The sequence below is a fragment of the Magnolia sinica genome, chromosome 12, assembly GCF_029962835.1.
Source record: "Magnolia sinica isolate HGM2019 chromosome 12, MsV1, whole genome shotgun sequence".
NCBI classification, from domain to species: Eukaryota; Viridiplantae; Streptophyta; class Magnoliopsida; order Magnoliales; family Magnoliaceae; genus Magnolia; species Magnolia sinica.
In genome coordinates this window covers 17,455,572-17,475,357 of record NC_080584.1, presented here as the reverse complement: position 1 = coordinate 17,475,357, position 19,786 = coordinate 17,455,572, and the positions used below count along the sequence as shown (strand labels likewise).

Genomic DNA, 19,786 nt, shown 5'->3' with positions numbered 1-19,786 from the left:
GCTGAGGGTGTACGCGTGAGGGCACGCATCATATTGCATTCATACCTGCATTAACAAGAGTACTTAGGATTTATTTAATTGTCCTGCTTTATCATTACTGTTTGATTGAACTGATAGCATGTTAACCAGTGCCTTATTGTTCCACTGAGTTGATCACTCACTCCCATGTTTCTGGGGCGGTGTTTCACACCCACCAGACTCTCTCTTAGGCCCTGATGTTGCAGATGTGGATGCGACGTCTGAGGCAGAGCGGGAGCTGGATGACGACGAGGCTGCCTTCTCCTATATGCAGTTTTCAGACGGGTTCTAGCGAGCCTCGGTCTGCTGCGCGGGATCTATGGGATGATTATTTTGGGAACTGAAATGATGTAACTTGTACTTATAATTTTGATAAATAACACTTTTACACGATCTGGTTGTATATGTAATTCAGGGACTTACACTTGTACACATATTTTACTATAAGTCTTCCGCTTGCTTTATTCACTTACCCCTGAATCATATCTGCGTTTTGGCTTAATCTATCCCATGTTTATGTGCTAATACAGTCAACATACATCATTCATTAATTATGTTGCATAAGTGATGTTTTGGAACTCGGGAGCTGAGTTATGCTCGACCCCCGAATTTCAGGGCGTTACAAGGACCCACTTTGATGAAATATGGCCACATCGGCGTGGGACCCACCATTGTGTTTATGTATGCCGTCCAGCGTCCAGAGACGCTGGACGTGAGGGTGGCTAACTTGAAGTGTGTGTTTTGGCATTGGCGTGTGCTATCTGTACAAAAATATATATATATATATATGCTTTGCTTTTAAAGTTTAGGGTGGGTCACTCATATAGGCCCTACCTTGATTCATAGAACTAATCTACACCGTCCATCCCATTCCTTAGCCTATTTTAAGCGTTGAACCGAAATTTGAGACCGATCTGATAATCAAGCGGGCCATACTATAGGAAATAGTGGTACTGCCATTAAAACCCACCGTGATTCTTCTATGCATCAAAAATATGTCGCATATTGGTCTCAATAGGTTGGTTTGAGGCAGTAGAACACAATAGACGGGTTGGATTTTTCAAATCCAGACCTTATATATGAAAAACCGCGGGAAATAAAAAAAAAAAAAAAAAAGGAGATTTGGCAGCAGCACCTGCTGCTGCCGCTGACGCCAGCAGCGTCTCTGCCTAGCCGTGGGTCCCACCGTGATGTGTGTGAACATCAGAACCGTGCATTTGGCGGGTCTCCCTCCCGGCTATGGCCTACCCAAAAATCAGCCGTATACGGAACTTAGGTGGGCCATATCATCTAAAATCATGTGGAAACATGCCTAAACATATAAAATCATTTGGTGGGGTCTACCTGAGAGTTGGATGTGATTGAAACTTGGTTTGGACCCCTAATTTTATGGGACACATATAATGGACGGAGTAGATCTTGTTAATGAGGGTCCCACCTAAGATAAAAGAAAAAAAAAATAATGACAATAAGTTTGCATGTATATGCATAGACGTCTCTGGACGTCCAACGTGAAATAGGGAGCCCCCCCCTTGGCCTCAATTGTGGACACTACTGTGATGTATAATCTACATCTATGCCGTTCATTTAATAGGTCCCCTTTTTTTATGCGTTGGTTCCAAAAATCAGTCATAAAAAGTTTTAGGATGGCCCACACCATCACCTTTCATGCAGTGGTGTGTCAATCCACATGGAATCAACTGCTGGGGTCCACATGCAGCTTGGATCCACCTGAAACTCGGTTTGGACCCTTAAATTGGTGGGACACACACAATGAATGGGTTGGATTTGTGAACTACATCACGGTGGACCCCAGGACCACATAACCATACCAAAAGTTTGGTGGACAAATAAATATTGCAGTGGGCCCCTGGCCCATGCGACTTTATCAATAGATTGGATGCAAGTAAACATTTCAGTGGGTCCCATGATCATGTGACCCTATCACAAGGTTGAAAATAATAATAATAATAATAATAATAAAAATAAATAAATAAATAAATACTGTAGTGGGCCCCAGGTCTGTATGACCTTATCAACAGGTTTGAATGGAAATAAACATTTTGGTGGGCCCCAGGTCTATAAGACCTTATCAATAGGTTGGATGCAAATAGATGTTATAGTGGCCCAAGTTGGATGATAAATAAATATTACAGTGGGCCCTAGGCCCATGTGACCCTATGACTAGTTTGGATGGAAGATAAACATCATGTTGGCCTCATTTTGGATGGACAGTATGTTGGGCCCTAGGTTGGGTGGAAAATAAACATTTTGGTGGGTCTTACTTAAGACTTATTTATGTATGTGTTGTGTCCACAACTGTGGACCTCCATCATGGAACATGTGACTTATCTATTCCTTCCATCCCTATGGGACCCACTATGATGCATGTGTTTCATCCAACCGTCCAACCATTTTTGGAAAATGATCTTTTTTAGGTTTGAGACGAAAATAAGTCAGATTTACTTATCAAGTAGACCATAGTGCATGGTGAGGATTGAACGACTATCTTTGAAATCTTGAGACCCTATGATTAGATTAGATGGGAAATAAATGTTATGGCGGACCTTGAAAATTTTAGTAGTGGAAATCATTATCATCACTTATATTGAGTGTGGCCCATTTGACATACATGGGGCCCATTGATGTGGCCAATTTGATGTATGTATGACCATGTTGTGAGGCCTACTTTGAGGTATGTTGTAGCCCATTTGTCAGGCCCACTTTGATGTATCTTTATCCACGCCATCCAGGGCAGGTACCCCATTATGATATATATATCAGGGCTCATGGGTCGAGGCCCATTAGTGCTGCCTATTTGATACAACCCACTTGATGTGTACGAGGCCCATTAGGGCGGCCCATTGATGCAAGGCCTATTGTGACATGTATTGGGCCCATGATGCGTGACCCATTTGATGTGTATAAGACCCATGGGTAGGGCCCACATCTTATGTATTTGAAGCCCATGAGCAGAGCCCACCTGAGGTTTATATATGGGCCCCATTAATGTGGCCCACTTGTATTTGAGGCCCACGGGTTGCGGCCCATGGGTCGTGGCCCATTGTGATATATACTCGGCCCATACGTCGTGGCCCATTGAGATGTGTCTCCGACCCATTTAGTGAGGCCATTGTGAAATATTCCTACTCTTGTGATGAAGCCCATTGAGATGTATTTCTGGCTCATTGATGCGGCCCACTTGTTGAATTGAGGCCCATTGGTGCGGCCCAATGTATCGACCCACCGTGATGTGTATATTAGGCCCAATGGTGCGGCCCAATGTATCGACCCACCGTGATGTGTAGGTCCACGTGCTGTATGTGTAAGGCCCACCTGTGATGACTGTTTGAGGCCCACTTGTTGGATATTTGGGCCCATCTTATGCTTGACTCTATGTGGACCACTCCTTGGGAGCAATGTTGGTTAAATGTCCACATTGCTGGGCAGTGATGGTTGGATGTCCACATTGTGACCCTTCCTTAAGCCTTATCAGGCCCATTCTCATCATTCTCTTAGTGGGTTAACCCAAATAAGTGGGCCCCATTTACCATGGACGGATGGCTCCATATCAGATTTGATATAACCATGGTCGAGGTGATCTTTATATTATGATTGATCGACTGTTCATCTATGGTCTTGTCTATGTGACCGATCGTCGGTATTGATTATCGAAGCTGATCGGCGCTAATTATCGATGTAGATTATCTGTGTCGATTTGTCGAGGTCGATTGGTCGATTGTCGAGACCTATCTGATGTATATGTGACCCGTAGTTGAGGGCCATTGTGATATGTATTAAGCCTATGATGCATGGTCCATTTAATGAATTCAAGACCCATGTGTAGGGCCCACATGTCCTGTGTTTGAGGCCTATGGGCAAGGCCCATTGTGATGTATTCATGGCCTATGGGCAAGGCCCATTGTGATATGTATTAGACCCATGAGCAGGGTCCACCTGTTGTGTATATGTGGCCTTTGAGTAAGACCCATTGTGTTGTATATTAGGCCCTTGTGTGAGGCCGTGGGCCCATTATATGTTTGACTCTATGTGGGCCATTCCTTGGGGGTAAATGTTGGTTAAGTGTCCACATAGTCGAGGTCGATTATCGATGCTGGTTGTGGATACTAGTTATGAGTATGTGACAACATAGCATCATGATACATGCCCATACGCATCATCTGCATGTTTGTTATGAGAGGTGGTTGATCATTGCATATGTCATTGAGCATGTTGTTATGAGACTCCCTGATAGGTGGAGGTTATCTCACATGAGCACATGGTATGTGCAGGACTGATGCATGACTGGATTGTATGACTCATGCATCTTGCATTATGATTACTATACGCCCTAGCGACATCAGGGTCGTAGCCTCCACAGGCATATCGTGGATGGCCAAATAGGACACCGGAAATGTTTGGTTCTAGCATACGGGCGCCATAGATGTCCCTGGGTGAAAATCCCTAAACCTCCGTGGCCAGGAGACGCCCAACGTCGAGACCGAGTGGATACATGGGCGCCGAGTGCCGAATACCGGAGGCCGCGTCTCCCACCGTGTCGTGGTCGGTTGGGAGGGTGTGGCCTTACTCGCCGAGGGTAGGGGCAATACTAGTGAGTTTGACCGGCTCGTGAATGGGTCCGCTATCGACGTGCCGGATAGGTATTGGCGACTATTGCAAGGCGGATAGTGAGGTTTCTTATGCTCACTTGGATGGGGTGGGAGAGCGGCGGTGCCATTTGGAGTGTACTAAACCCGGTGATGATCCAGAGATGAACCGTACTGATATGTTGATTGAGTGGGAGTTGCATACTCATTCATGCATTCATTCATTCACTATCTACTCGGGTTGGTGGTAAGCAACTAGTTGATACGTGTGCCTTCGCAATGGCCAGGATTTCGGTTGGGGCGCGCGACTAACCTGAGATCAGGAGTCTACCACATTGAGTCTGACTATCCAAATTTAGGTATGGGACTGGTTTGGATAGAAGTCTCTTGTGATGGACCCCATAGCCTGCGATACTACGTACTACCATCCCGACTTCACACTCCAGTATGGTCATTCCATCCGCACCGCATATTGCATTACATCCGCGGCATACGACATCTTGGGTTACTGTGTTTCTACATTTATATGGTTTAGATATGGCTGACGTGTTTGTGAACACATAAGGAATTATATACCCAATTGCATTTATATGGTTATATGGTCTAGGTACTACTGATGCTATTTGTGTTACTCATCAGAAATGTATATTGTATTGCATCCTCTACATTTGATATTTGGCTCTTTATGACTCCTCGTTTGCGTAGCTGTTATATATTGCGTATATATCGATTGGCTCATGGACTTGTTCATATTTCCGCTTACTCTGTTATCGTATGATCTATGATCTTGTGAGCATTTCTGTTTACTCAGATAATTCATGATCTTGCTAGTATCTTTGCTTATTCCGATATTGTACGGTTTATGGATTACCAGTACTTCCAGTTTGTATGATAATGGCATTGTATCGAATACTTGGCACTTACCTTGTGCACACACTTACACCACCCTCTAAGCTTTCTATAAGCTTATGCATGATAGATGCGTGCAGGTGTTTTTAGGTTGCAGCAGCGTTGAGCTTGGAGTGTGCAGTTGTATTCTGGAGCTTTGATTTCGATTTATGTATTTCCCTTTCAGCATTGTATTCAAATGATTATATTAGTGGATATGTGATGATGATGTTGCCTTTATGATTTGGGTATACTTGTGGTTATGCTTATTACGAGATAAATGTACATTGGCAAAAAAAAAAATCCTCCTTGTAGGATCCCAGGATCGGAATCTGGCGTGTGAACGCTAGGATCCGAGAATGGGGTACTACGGAGGCTGTCAGCACCAGATTCGGCAATCGGGATTTCTATGAATCCCATTTCCGGGTTTGGGGCGTGACAATAGTCCTACCAACGAGACCACCGTCTCTCGCCTCAGATTTCTGACCAACCCAAGAGTTTTGATGGTAATCCATAACATGTCAACAATCAGGGCTATCAACTAGCATAAGTGCTATCATGCATACATATTTCCCAACATAAAATTTAGGTTTTTCTACAAGCAATGCTAACAATTGTATGAAATAAATGTGCATGTGTGTTGTGTGGGTTATTGAGGAAGCCAAGCATTTCATATATCTCCTAATACAAAAAAAAAACATTCACAAAAGGATAGAGCATTGACCATGTTATGAGGAAACATCATACAAGATTCGAGCAAGGAATGCACATGCAATCATCAATTGCATACCCAATCATGTTAAGAAACATCAAGCATCTCATCATTATTCCACATTGATTTGAGGGGGATCTAAGGCGTAAGGTCTTGTCTAAGTTTTCTAGATTATCCAAATATATTACCCAACAAGCAAAATCATTAGACTCATATTAAAATTGGTGCTAGGCCACCTAAGAATAATAGTCCGCATATATGGATCGTTAGGGTCTTGGAAAATGACCTAGAAGTGCCAAACTCGGTGTCGATTGGCCGGAATCCTAAGACAATGTACTTGCACGTTAGAATCTCATGCAAATCCTCCCTCAATATGAGGGGCTTCCAAGAAGATGAGAGATTTACCTACCAAATTGGTAGAGAGGGGTTTTTTCGATTGTAGATGGGGAGTTTTCTTGAGGGAGAGGGAGAGGTTTGCAAGATGGAACTCCTTTGGGCCCCACTTCGATATACGGTCCACCTTCTCTCACACCTTCACTCTCTTTCTTCTCTCTTTGCTCTCTTTGCTCTCAATACTCTCCTTGGTGGTTGTAGTAATGGTGGGAGTTATGAGAGAAGAAGCTAGGGCTTTATTTCCTAGACTTGGGTATTTCCTAGACTTGGGTCAATTGGCCTTAAACTTCAATAAATTCCCACAATGGCCCTGTGGGGGCCCCTTTTAGCTTTGGGGAAGCCCTATCACCCCCTAAGCTACCAAATTTGGTGTGTAGGTGACTCATGGCCCGATGAGGGGCCATGCAAAATTTGAAGGCAATCGGATATGGAGTTTTATCACACGGCTCCGATCTTTAAATGACCTTACGAGCCCATTCTGGTTGATGGGGTGGTTCCAATGGCCCTTTGGCCATGAAACTTATAGGATAGGTGCTCCATGGCCTGATGAAGGGCTATGCAAAATTTGAAGGCAAACGGAGGCCATACGGTTTTAATTTGCGATCAACGGTCACCGTTTCACGATCGGGTCCCAGATTTTGTGGACGGGCATAGAAAAATACGTTAGACCTTCACCGTAACTGTAGAAGAGATCCAACGGCTGAAAATCCTGGTATCTTAGTTTTATTTACACGTGTCAGATTTCAATTTTGGTCTTGGGTGAGTTGCGTTTGGCAAGCACCGCTGGGACAGCGTGGATAATTAATTTCTGGGTATCCACTGAGTCCGTGGTTCGCGATGGACTACAAGCCCAGTGAGATCTTTGGTTCCATAATTTTTTAGATTTTTCTGACCTTCCTTGGCCGATGTATGGCTTGCACGGGTTGTTGCCAAGTGTAAACGGGCTATCTAGCTTGATGGCCCCCATTTGGTCCTATCATGACCAGACTGGTCTACACTAATGGGCTAATCCTAGGTTAATTTACTTGTGGTACCTCACTACGAGTAGTTTAAATGAATGGTCCTACGGCAAATCTTACGTGGACGACTCAAGACACTGTTCTGGTTGGACAAGACGTTACAATCTATCCCCCTTATAAATAAATTTTATCCTCAAAATTTGTACCTGTTCGTATTGCTGAAGCAGGCTTGGGTAATGCTTCCAGACTTTTGCTTTCGTCTCCCAAGTAGCCTCTTTTTTATCGTGATGGGTCCATTATACCTTAACTAATGGGATGACCTTGTTGCGTAGGGCTTGTTCCTTCCTATCCAGTATTCGAGTGTGTCGGAAAATATATATATGGCATTTTATAAAAGCTCTACATGCTCCCACTTGATGATGTGTGAAGGATCGGGGACGTACTTCTTCAGCATTGAAACATGGAAGACGTTGTGCACTCCAGTGAGCGGCGTAGGCAGGGCTAAGCGATAAGTAATTGTACCTACGCGGTCCAAAATCTGGAAGGGCCCAATGAATCGTGGCGTGAGCTTTTCCTTCTTGTTGAAGCGTATAACACCCTCCATTGGGCAGATTCTGAGAAATACATGGTCCCCAGCTTGAAATCCAAGTCCCTCCGCCTCGTGTCGGCATAACTCTTTTGTTTGCTTTGGGCCGTCAAGAGGCGGCGTCGGATAATTCCAATCTTCTTAGTCGTAATTTGCACTAAATTCAGCTCCAGCAAGCTTTTCTCGCCAATTTCTTCCCAATAATGTGGGGCTCGACATGGACGTCCATACAAAGCCTCGTAAGGCTTCATACCGATGCTAGCCTAGAAGCTGTTGTTGTAGGCGAACTCGATGTATGGGAACCAATCTTCCCAACTCTCCTGAAAATCCAATACACAAGCCTACAACATGTCTTCCAATATCTTATTCACCCGCTCGGTTTGCCTATCTATTTGCGGGTGGAAGGCGGTGCTAAACTTCATCTTCACTCCCATAGCTTATTGGATGCGGGTCCAGAAGATCGACGTGAATCGAGTGTCCTAGTCTGACACTGTAAGCCCCGTATCCTAGACCATACCGTTCTATAGGCTTCCGCGGTCTTCCCGGTCGAATTTTGGAACCTTCGACCCTTAACCGGTATTTGCGCGCGACTTGGATTCTCATGCCGTCAACCCGAGTCGACTCAACTCAGGGCTTGTACCTTAGCGACCGCGTCGTCGTCGCGGTTCCGATGTCGCGACTTGCGCGGCGAGGCGATACCGTGGTTGAGAGATATGGGCCAGCGTTAGGTGCGAGGAAAACGCTGCGTGTGCGAATTCTGAAAGAATCTCTACAAGGTGTCACATCAATCAATCAATCTCATCAATCCCATCAATCCCATCATGTCAAGTACACATCACCTTTCACCCTTTCCCAAGCAAACCCCCCAAAGTCAAAAAGTTCTTACACCACCCATACCTCTCTTACAACTTTTGCCAAAAAAGTCAAAAAGTCTCTTACACTCCCATCCCTTTCTCTCCCATCCATCACTCCATCACTCATCACTCCCTCTCTCTCTCTCCCTTACAAGTCTCTCTCTCATTTTCAACTTTCCCAAGCAACAAAAATCCCATACGTAAGACCTCTCCAAGCCCTCCCATGGTGAGAAAATGCAAGTGTGGCCCACCTTTCCGTCCTTAGATCTCTCATCTCAACCATCCATTTCTCATCTTCCTCCATCAAAAGGAAGCACAAGGAGCTAAGGGAGCAAGAAGATCAAGTGGTGGGTGTTTTGCTAGAGTAGTTTTTGATGTTTTTAAGATGGGCCAAGTGAGGCCAACCGATCAATGGTTTGGATCTCACTTTGGACCCTAAGATGTGGCCAATGGCCCACTTGGATCATCATGATCATTCCATGATGGGGTCATTCTCCATGGACCCCATCATGATGTTTATTTTCTTGCATATTTAGGGTCATCTAGACCGTCTAATTTAGTGGAGAAGGAATCTCCACCGTGGGATTTAATTTTAATGGGCCCACATGTAATGAGACCCACTTAATGTATGATTTAGTGCAAGGGAGGGCCCATAGTGCCGGGGTCCCTCCATCACGCAGGTCCCACTCTCTCTCTCTCTATCTCTCTCTCTCCCTCTCTATTTCATTTTTTTATGTGTGATCATAACATGCTTGTATGGCCCACTTGGATGGATCCCACCCTGAAACATACATCCTACCCAAGCCATCTACAAGTGGGGCCCACTTTGTGCATAGTATCCACACCATCCTCCATGAGGTGGCCCACCTAAGCAGGGCCCACCTCTAATGTGTTTACAAAGGTCCAGCGTCCAGGGACGCTGGACGTTTTGTTGAAAAAAATGCAAATATTAGCTTGGTTTCAAGTGAAAGGGGGTGGTCCACTTGTGTAGGCTCCATCTTGATGCATGTCTTCAATCCACGCCGCCCATTCCGTTCCCAACCTTCTTTTAGGCGTTGAACCAAAAGATGGTGTCAACCCGAGGTCTTGGCGGGCCATACCATACCAAATGACGGTTTTCACCATTGAAATCTTCTCTGATTGCCTATACGCCGAAATATGCCCAATATTGGGCTTGTTGTGCTTGTCTAGAGCCATGGAGGGCCACTAGACGGAGTGGATTATTTGGATGTGGACCGGAAATAAAATAAAATAAAAATCGTAACACAGCAGCGTTGTTACTGTGTCAGAGAGGGCAGCAGGCGCTGCCTGCGCGCCAGCGCCCAGCGGGCGGATGGCGGACGTACAACCACCACGGCTGTAGCCGTGGGCCCCACCTTGATGTTTATATGTCATCTAAACCGTTCATAGTGTGGGCCACCCCCTGACGTGGGCCCACCCCAAAAATCAGCCTGATCCAAGACTCAGGCGGCCCACACCGTAGGAATCAGCGGGATTGAACCTCTACCTTTGAAACCTTTTTTTGGGCCCACAGAAGTTTTGGATCAGGGTGAAATTTATTTTCACCCTTCATCTAGGCCCATGTGGCCTTATCAACGGGTTGGATGACATAGAAACATTGTGGTGGGCCCCACATGGAGCCCACATAGATGTATGTGTTTCATTTCCACCGTCCGCCTGGACGGTGTTGCCCACTGTGATATGTGGAGCCCACTGTGATATTTACAGTGGGTGTGAGCCTGCGTGTGGGTGTGTGCGTGCGTGTGTGTATATATATGTATATATATATATAATATTATATTGTATATAATATTTTATGTACTATATATATATTATATATTAGATTATATATATAATATAATAGTGGTGGGAGGCCCATCTTAGTTATTTTTGGCCCATGATTGAGGCCCACTTTGATTTATATGTAGGGCCCATGGGTCGAGGCCCATTTGATGTGTTAGGGGCCCATGGGTTAAGGCCCGTTAAGATGTATTAGGACCTATGGGTTGAGGCCCATTTGATGCACATATGGGGCCCCATTTGGCGAGGCCCATTTGATACACATAAGGCCCGTGTGAGTAGGCCCATTTGATGCACTCTAAGGCCCACGGGTTATAGCCCATTGCAATGAACATAAGGCCCATTAGTGCGGCCCATTGATGTGGCCCACTTAATGAATATAAGGCCCATGTGATTTGGCCCATTTGATGTATTTAAAGCCCAATGGGATGTACCTAAGGTCCATTGCAATGTGTAATCCGAACATAATTTATGTAATGATATTTGTAACAGTCGTGCCTTGGGAGCAATGTTGGTTTGACGTCCACATTGCAAGTATAGTGTTAGTTAAATGCTCGCATTATGCCTTTCCCAAGGGCCCATTGTTAGGCTCGTACTTGTAATGTGTAGGCCGTTTAGGCCCATCTTTGTTATGATTATCATCCATCCTATTTAGCATGTTTAGTTCCATGATTCATGACCATATGCATCATACGTATGCTTGATATGAGGAATGACTGATCATCGCATATGCCTTCGGGCAGATTGTTTAGGGGCTCCCGTACAGGGGGTGTTGCCCTACATGAGCGCATGATATGCGCAGGATTGCTGTATGACTGGATAGTGTGATTCATGCATTCGCATTGTGTGATATGGTTACTGTATGCCCTAGCGACATCAGGGCCGTAGCCTCCACAGACGTATCGTGGTTGGCAGGATTGGATACCGGAAATACTGTTCTACATGGGGTGCGATAGATATCCCTGGGTGAAAGTCCCTAAACCCTTATGGTACCAGGAGGTTGCTCCAACGTCTAGACCGAGTGGGTGCATGAGCGCTGAGTGCCGATTACCAGACGGTTGCGCTTTCCACTGTGTCGTGGTCGGTTGGAAGGGGGTGCGGCCTTACCCGCCCGAGAGTAGGGGGCAATGCTAGGCTGAGTCTGACCAGCTCGAGGAATGGGTCCGCTATTGACGAGCCGAGCCCGATTTTGGCAGGCGGATAATGAGGTCTTTTTCACTCACCTTATTACGCGCGATGGGGCGACAATCTGGCTTGGAGTATATTAGACCCCGGTGATATTCCAGATTTTGAACTGTATTGATATGTGGACTTAGATGAGGATTTGTATGCTTGAGTTGCATTTCGCATTGCATGGCCTTGGTATGGCCGACATCATTCATGCTTTGCATCGCATGGCCTTGGTACGGCTATGGTATTCTTAGCCTTCATCAGCATGTTCCGCATTACTCTGATACTGCATAACTGCATTACCACCTTGAGCATACACTTTCACCACCCTCTAAGCTTTCTATAAGCTTATGCACGACCGTTGCCTGCAAGTGACGTTGGATCGCAGCAGCGCTGAGGCTTGGACGCGTGGCTGATCATTTTGGAGTTTTTGTTCATCATCCTTGTATTTCCCTTTATGCTCATTGTACTTGTAAAGTTTTTTGATCATAGTGGAAATGTGATGGAGTTTTTGGGTTGTTGTTGTGGGTTATGCCTTTGGTTATGCTTATTACGAATCAAACTGATGTTGAAAATCTTCCTTGTAGCATCCCAGGATCGGAATCTGGCGAATGGGCGCTGGGAGCCGAGAATGGGGTTCTACGGAAGCTGTCGGCGCCGGATTCAGCGATCGAAAATTTTGTGAGCCCGGTTTCCGAGTTCGAGGTGTGACAGACACAATTTCCAACGAGATGCCATGAAGGCGTACAATCTCTTTGATATATAGCTTAGCTAGATCATCAGCGGAGCTAGAAGTCTTTATCGGTAGGAAGTGGGCTGATTTGGTTAACCGGTCCACAATCACCCATATTGAGTCATGCCCATTTCTAGTCTTGGACAAGCCGAAGATGAAATCCATAGATATAAAGTCCCATTTCCATTCTGCTATGAGCATGGGTTGTAAAAGGCCCGATGATCAGCGATGTTCGGCCTTGACCTGTTGATAAGTGAGGCATTGGGACACATACTCCGCTATTTCCTTCTTCATGTTGTCCCACCAATAGTTTCGTCTCAGATCCTGGTACATCTTGGTACTACCAGGATACATCGCCAATTTGGAGTTATGAGCGGCGTTTAAAACTTCTTTTTGTAGTCCTTGAAGGTTTGGAACATAAAGGCGGCCTCTATACCGCAATCTCCCATCAGTACCAACTCTCCACTCGGACTTCACATCATTCTTTGCTCTTTCTTTCATCTTTTTAAATAATTCATCGCCCTCCTGGGCTTCAATGATTTTACTGAAAATTACGGGTTGGACCTGAATGTGGTTTATGACTTCGTACGGTTCCTCCATGGTTAGCTTTATGTCGAAGTCCTGTATAAATTCCACCATGTTCCACTCTTTCACCATCAGCGGGGCTATAAAATTCGAGTGTTCTTTTGAGGCTCAAGCGTCCGCTACCAAATTGTCCTTGACAGGGTGATATGAGACATCGAACTTAAAGTCCTTCAACGTCTTCACCCAGTGACGCTGTCTCATGTTCAGATCCTATTGAGTGAAGATATATTTGAGGCTCTTATGGTCATAGAAGAGCTCAAATTCTTCACCATAGAGATAGTGTCTCTATATCTTCAACGCAAATACTACCGCCGCTAGTTCGAGGTCATGGGTAGGGTAGTTCTCCTCATGTTTCCTTAGCTGTCGAGAGTATAAGCAATTGCCCTATCTTTTTGCATGAGTACGCAACCCAAGCCCACACGAGAGGTGTTAATATAGACGGTGTACTTGACCCCCTGCTCAGGTAACATGAGAGCAGGTGCTGATGTCAGTTTATCTTTCAACTCTTGGAAGGTCGCCTCTGCCTTCTCATTCCAGGTAAATTTGAGGTCTTTTCGTGTAAACTGGGATAGCAGCCGGGCTATTTTTGAAAAGTCCCTAATGAATCTTCGATAATGGCCAGCGAGACCGAGGAAACTTCTTACTTCCATAATCGATTGTGGTTGCTTCCAATCTTGCACGACTGCCACCTTGGCGAGATCCATAGATATTCCTTCCTTGAACACTACATGTCCCAGAAATTTAACCTCCTCCTTCCAGAAGTCACATTTCTTAAATTGCGCAAATAGTTGATTCTTCTTAAGGGTCTCAAGGACTGCTCTTAAATGTCCTTCATGTTCTTCACGGCTCTTTGAATAAATCAATATGTCATCAATGAATACCATGACAAATCTGTATAAGAACGGTCTGAAGACTCTATTCATGAGATCCATGAATACCGCTGGAGCATTGGTGAGCCCGAACGACATAACTAGGAATTCATAATGGCCAAAGCAGGTTCTGAAGACCATTTTCTATATATCCTCGTTCCTGACTTGTAGCTGATGGTACCCTGATTGTAAATCGATTTTTGAGAAGTATTGAGCACCCCTTAGTTGGTCGAATAAATTGTCAATTATGGGCAACGGGTATTTATTCCGAATCGTTACTTGGTTCAACCGCCTGTAATCTACACACAACCGTAACAAGCCATCCTTCTTCTTCGCAAATAAGACCGAGGCTCCCTACGGCGAGACGCTGGGTCAAATAAAGCCTGATTCTAACAATTTGTCGATTTAAGACCTTAGCTCTTTCATCTCACATGGATCCAGGCGGTAAGTTGGCAAGGAAATGGGTGAGGCATCCAAAGTCAGATCGATCGTGAAGTCTATCTCACGTCGAGGAGGAAGTCCGAGTATGGCTTTGAATACATCAACGAAATCTTGGACTATGAGAGTGCAGGTTAGTGAGGGTCCATCATAACCTTCCTCCAATGAAGCATAACACAAAATTCTTCGTTCGTGGCTGACCTAGACTGGGAATGTGAAGGGAATGTCATCGCCCTCGTATATTTTCATTGTCATTATCTCACAATCAATTTCTACCTTCATCACTGTCAACCAGCCCATGCCCAGGATGACATCGTAATGGAAGATCTTGGTCACTATCAAGTCCATGAATACCATCTTGCATCCTAAGTCTATGGGGCAATCACGACATATCTTTGTTACTTCAGAATAAGTACCGGTAGTGGCAATGATCTTTACCCCTACAAAAGGGGTAGGGCGTAGTCCTAGATGCTTGATGATTGCATGCAATATGAAAGAAGCAGTGGACCCGGTGTCCACCAAAAGAAATATGGGAGTACCTTATATGTGGGTTGTCACCTCGAAGGCCATGGGAGTGGGGGGACTGCATCTTGGCCCTCTGCCGCTGAGGCATGGACCCTAGCTTACTGCATAGGCCATTGTAGTAGCCTAACTTGAGGTAGAGGTGGGCGATGAAACTACTGGCTAGGCCCCATCGTCCAAAGAGGAGGAATCTGCAAGGCCTGCTGTGGGGGTCTATTGATGCGCTGTGGGGGCGTGAAGTCGAGGTCCCTCATCCTCGTAAAATAGTACGGCTCAGAGTGACATGTCCTCCTACAGTAGTTACATATTTGTGTAGGTCATGTAGAAGGAGCCGGTGTAGCAGCTAGCCTAGGTGGAGAATTCGTGGGTGACATTTTCCCGGCGAAAGAAGAAGACGGTCCCTCCACCCTACTTCGTGGCCCTAGCTATGAACGAGTCTGTGAGACTCGCTCCTTATCCTGTTCCTCCCGTATCAACATCTCAATGAGCTCGATGTATGTCCTGATGCTAGCACAACACATCTTCGAGCGAATGTCACTCCTCAACCCCTCAATGAATCGCCTCATTTTAATCGCCTCGTTAGCGACTATCTGGGAAGCGTGACACGATAATTCGGTGAACTGATTTTCGTATTGCGCCATAGTCATCCCTCCTTGTTGGAGGCATAGAAATTCATTTTTCCTCTTGTGCTGGTACATCTGAGGGAGGTATTTTTTATTGAAGCGGCCCTCAAACACTTCCCACATCCATACGTGGTTCTCGAAAATGGTCCTAAGAACGCTCTCCCACCATAGGTCCGCCTCCTTCTCAAAGAGGTAAGAGAGGAGTTCGACACTCTCCACTTTGGAACAATGGAGAGGCCGGAGCAATTTAGTAACTTGTTTGAGCCAATACTCAGCTTCCTTGGGGCGGTGGGTGCCGTCGAACGTAGGCGGCCTGGACCTCTAAAATCGCTCAGACAAGTAGTCTGTGATGGTTGCGGGGGCGACCATGCCGGGTTGATCCGGCCGTTGTCACCCATGTTATGGGCCATGGTTCCCATCATAGTGGCCATCATTTATTATTGTTGTTGCATGAGAAGCAACATTTGGCCCATCTGGTCCATAACTGGCGTGATGGGAAGTGCGGGTGCCGTGGCTTGCGGTGGCGGCGCATCTGGGACCGCCTCCTAGGTAGTACTACCATGTTTTGGGAACCGGTCGCCCCTTGGGGGCCTTGTGGATCATCAGGAAGTTGGTCCTTGTCGATTAGGCTGCCATAAGGTAGGCGGACATATCTACCTTCTCCCCGTGGAGGCATTTCCTGGAAGAACGTCCCTAAAGAGGTTAAGTACTATAACCGAAAGATTGTACTTAAACATACAAGGCTCATGGATCCTATTCATAAGTATAAGCAATTTACACATATAAGGCATTCTTAAGGTAAGAAGGAAAATTTCACAACACTCCATACTTTCATATTAAGTTCAAAATGCCATTTGCATGGCCGTTTACATTCTATAGCATGGATTACATGTGTCACCAGTTACTTCAAATATAAGGGAAAGACAACCTAATCAAAGCAAAGGTCTTATCCAACCTTTAATACATGGAAGTAAACTTAACTAATTTAAACAAACTACTAATTATCAGCAAAGTTAAGCTACTACTCTTCTGAGTCGGACGAGGGTGGGGGTACTTCTTCTCCCGTGCTGCAGCAAATCAGGGTCTTTATGGCCCGATACATTTTCTTATTCCATTTCTCTTGCTTCACTTGGTGCTTGGCTTGGTTCTCCTTGATCTCTGCTATCTTGACATCGAGCGTATCCAAGCGCTCGCGTATATCTGGGATGGTAAGCGGCTCTTCATCTATCTCCTTCGCCCCTTCAGTATCTTCAGCTCCTTCCTCACCCTCATCACTTTCATTACCTTCATCGTCTTCGTCATCTCCCTCTTCTTCCTCATCGACATCCCCAAACTTCTCAATGCGAGCCTGTTCTTGTTTGGGCCCCAATCCCATAAAGTTTAACATCTTATCGCCTAGGATTTTCGTTGGTACGGGGTCCCCGTTCGATCCGCCTATCCCATATTGTCAGGCTATAAAGCAGACTAGGCGGCCATATGGAAGGGCTACGTCCTTCCGTATCGCTTTTGTGGCTTTCACGATTTGGTGTACTATGCTGGGGGTGCATACGTCCGCTCCACGACCCACTTGATACAAGAACCCCACCATATAGCGGGTGCACTCGGTGCGGTTCTTCAACCTCGGGTATACATTGTAGGTAGCCATGCGGTGAAGTACCCAATATTCGGGTGCCAGGGCTGTCGCATACAGGCTGACATCCCACGTCCATTGGGCAGCGCCGCACAAGAAGTGAGTCTGTTCATCGTGGGCTCGACCCGATTCTAAATTCTTTTCATCAATTTGCACCTCCCCCAATGGCACTCCCAAAATTTCAAAAAAGTCCTCAACCCCTAAGTGGATGTTCTTGCCACGAACTATAATATCAAATCCCAGGGGCTCGTATTGAGGGTTTCTAATTCGAGTGTAGAACGCCCTAGCCTGCCCCTCATCGGCTTGCTTACCCCCATAAAACATGAGACCCCAATCTTTCTCCATAAGTCGGTTGAGTAAAGAGTTATTACCTAGCAAATGCTCCTCCACGGAGGCCTCAAATGCGACTTGGCGTATGCAGAAAATTTTCAAATCTTTAACGGGCATTTCGTCTAATTGGGAATCGTTTCGTCTCTTGGATCGGACCTCTGAGCTCGACTTCCCCTTTAGATCGACCTTCTGCTTACTACGTCTTTCTCGGCTCGGTCCCAGCTCGGCGGGAGTCGGTCTCTTCTTCCCCATGAGGGAAAGAATCACTGGAATGGAGAAGATGGAGGAAAGTCCCTAGGGATGGTTTTGAGAATGGCTTGAGAATGGGTCTACGATTGGATTTTGGGGAGTATATTTTTGGAAATGATTTGAGAATGTATTGAAGGAGTGGTTAAGAATGGGTTTGGGAAAAAATGGATTGGAAGTCGTTGTTGGATTTTTGAAGTGGTTTTGTAGATGAAGATTGGAGAGGGTTTGAGAAAGGATTTGAGAATTGATTGGGAAATGTGGGTTGGATATGAATTTGAAAAGGGGGTTTTGAAAATGGGGTTTGAAGTTGAAAGGGATTTGAGAGGAGTTTTGAGGATGGGGTTTAAAGTTTGGGTTTTAGGAATAGGTTTGGAAAGAGTTTTGAAAGTGGGTTGTGGAATGTGATGATTTGGAAGATAGGTTTTAAGAGTTTGAGAGGGAGAGGGTTTTGTGAAGGAGAAGATGATGGAATTTGGGAAAGGAGTTGGTGGTGGATTTTATGAATGGGTTTTGAGAGTGATGGAGTGGGATGAGGAATGGGAATGGAGGGATTTGTGAGATAGATGAGGTGTTGGGAATGATTTAGGAAGAATGGAGTGGATAGGAGATTGGTTTGAGGTTTGGGGAGTGAGGTGAGTTTTAAGGTTTGGAGGGGAGGAGCTTCCTCTCTTGGGGATGGTTTGAGTGTAATGAGAAAGAGGGAGGGTGGAAAGCCCTTTATTATGCAAAACAGTTGGGCCCCACCCAAATTTTGGTTGCAAAATGAGCCAGCAACCGGCTGTCCGGTGGGGGAGCCACGCGCTCCACTGGACCTTTGGCGGGGGCCCACGCGAGCAACGGCGGGGGGTCACGCTAGTAATGGCGGGGGGGCCACGCGGTTATCGACAGGAGCCACGGTGAGGGCCACGCGGTCCGCTGGACACAATCCGCTAGGGCACGCGGAATCGGCGGGGGCTATGCGGTCTGCTGGAGGGCCGCATGCCTTTCGGCATTCCCGGGTGTGGGTAAAGCCCCTATGGACGTGCCATATATGATTTTGGGGTAGGAGAAACCGATCTACGCAATGAGCCTAGTTGTTTCACGACATTCCTCCCGGTTGGCAGTAAAAATCTATTTTTTCTACCATTTTACTAATTTTGGTAAATTTTCGTTCACCTCTAAGTCTTCGAATGGGTCGGAACTATCAAATTTGGCCTGGTATTAGCTCATTTGGACTTGGACGATGGTCTCGACTGTATAATCATTTAGTTCTGGTTCGTTCCTATCATCGGGCTAAGGTATTGTAAGTCTCTCGGACCTGTTTCGTAGTGTCGCTACTATCTCTCGCTACCCAACCCTAATATCTTGGAAGTCCCACCTTTGATTTAATACTGTCAGTTCAGGGACTGGGGTGGTTCTTAACATTTTCGTGTTTTTTTATTGCGTTTCCTCTTAAGTCAGCGGACGCGTTAGTGAGTTCATGACCCACGGACCAATTAATTCTAAACCATTGCGATACCAACTTGTAACACCCTGAAAATTAGGGGTCGTGCATACACTCAACTCCCAAGTTCCCGGGTATCACTTATATTGATTTTTTTACTAGTTTACGTTTAATCAGGTTTAAATGCGCAACATGAAATTTCTTGGAACATGAAACACAATCACAACTAGTCTACTGAAATGAAAGAGGTCAAATATATATACAAGTCCAAAAGAATGTAAATGGGTCACTCAAGGCGTTACCTAACAAAATCACAAAAGAATGACAAGTCCAAAAGAGTAGTGCGCTGAGTTCACCACTCAGCAATCCAAAACCTGTCCACTAGGTCGATGGAGGA

At 45.6% G+C, this 19,786-nt stretch overlaps 1 protein-coding gene across 1 annotated transcript; it reads right to left on the bottom strand.

Moving 5' to 3' along the window:
* Positions 1 to 12,942: 12,942 nt before the first annotated feature.
* On the bottom strand, positions 12,943 to 13,377 carry LOC131219964 (uncharacterized). Its single transcript, XM_058214946.1, has one exon. The coding sequence runs from the start codon at positions 13,375 to 13,377 to the stop codon at positions 12,943 to 12,945; it is 435 nt and encodes a 144-aa protein (XP_058070929.1).
* Between the last annotated feature and the right edge of the window lie 6,409 nt (positions 13,378 to 19,786).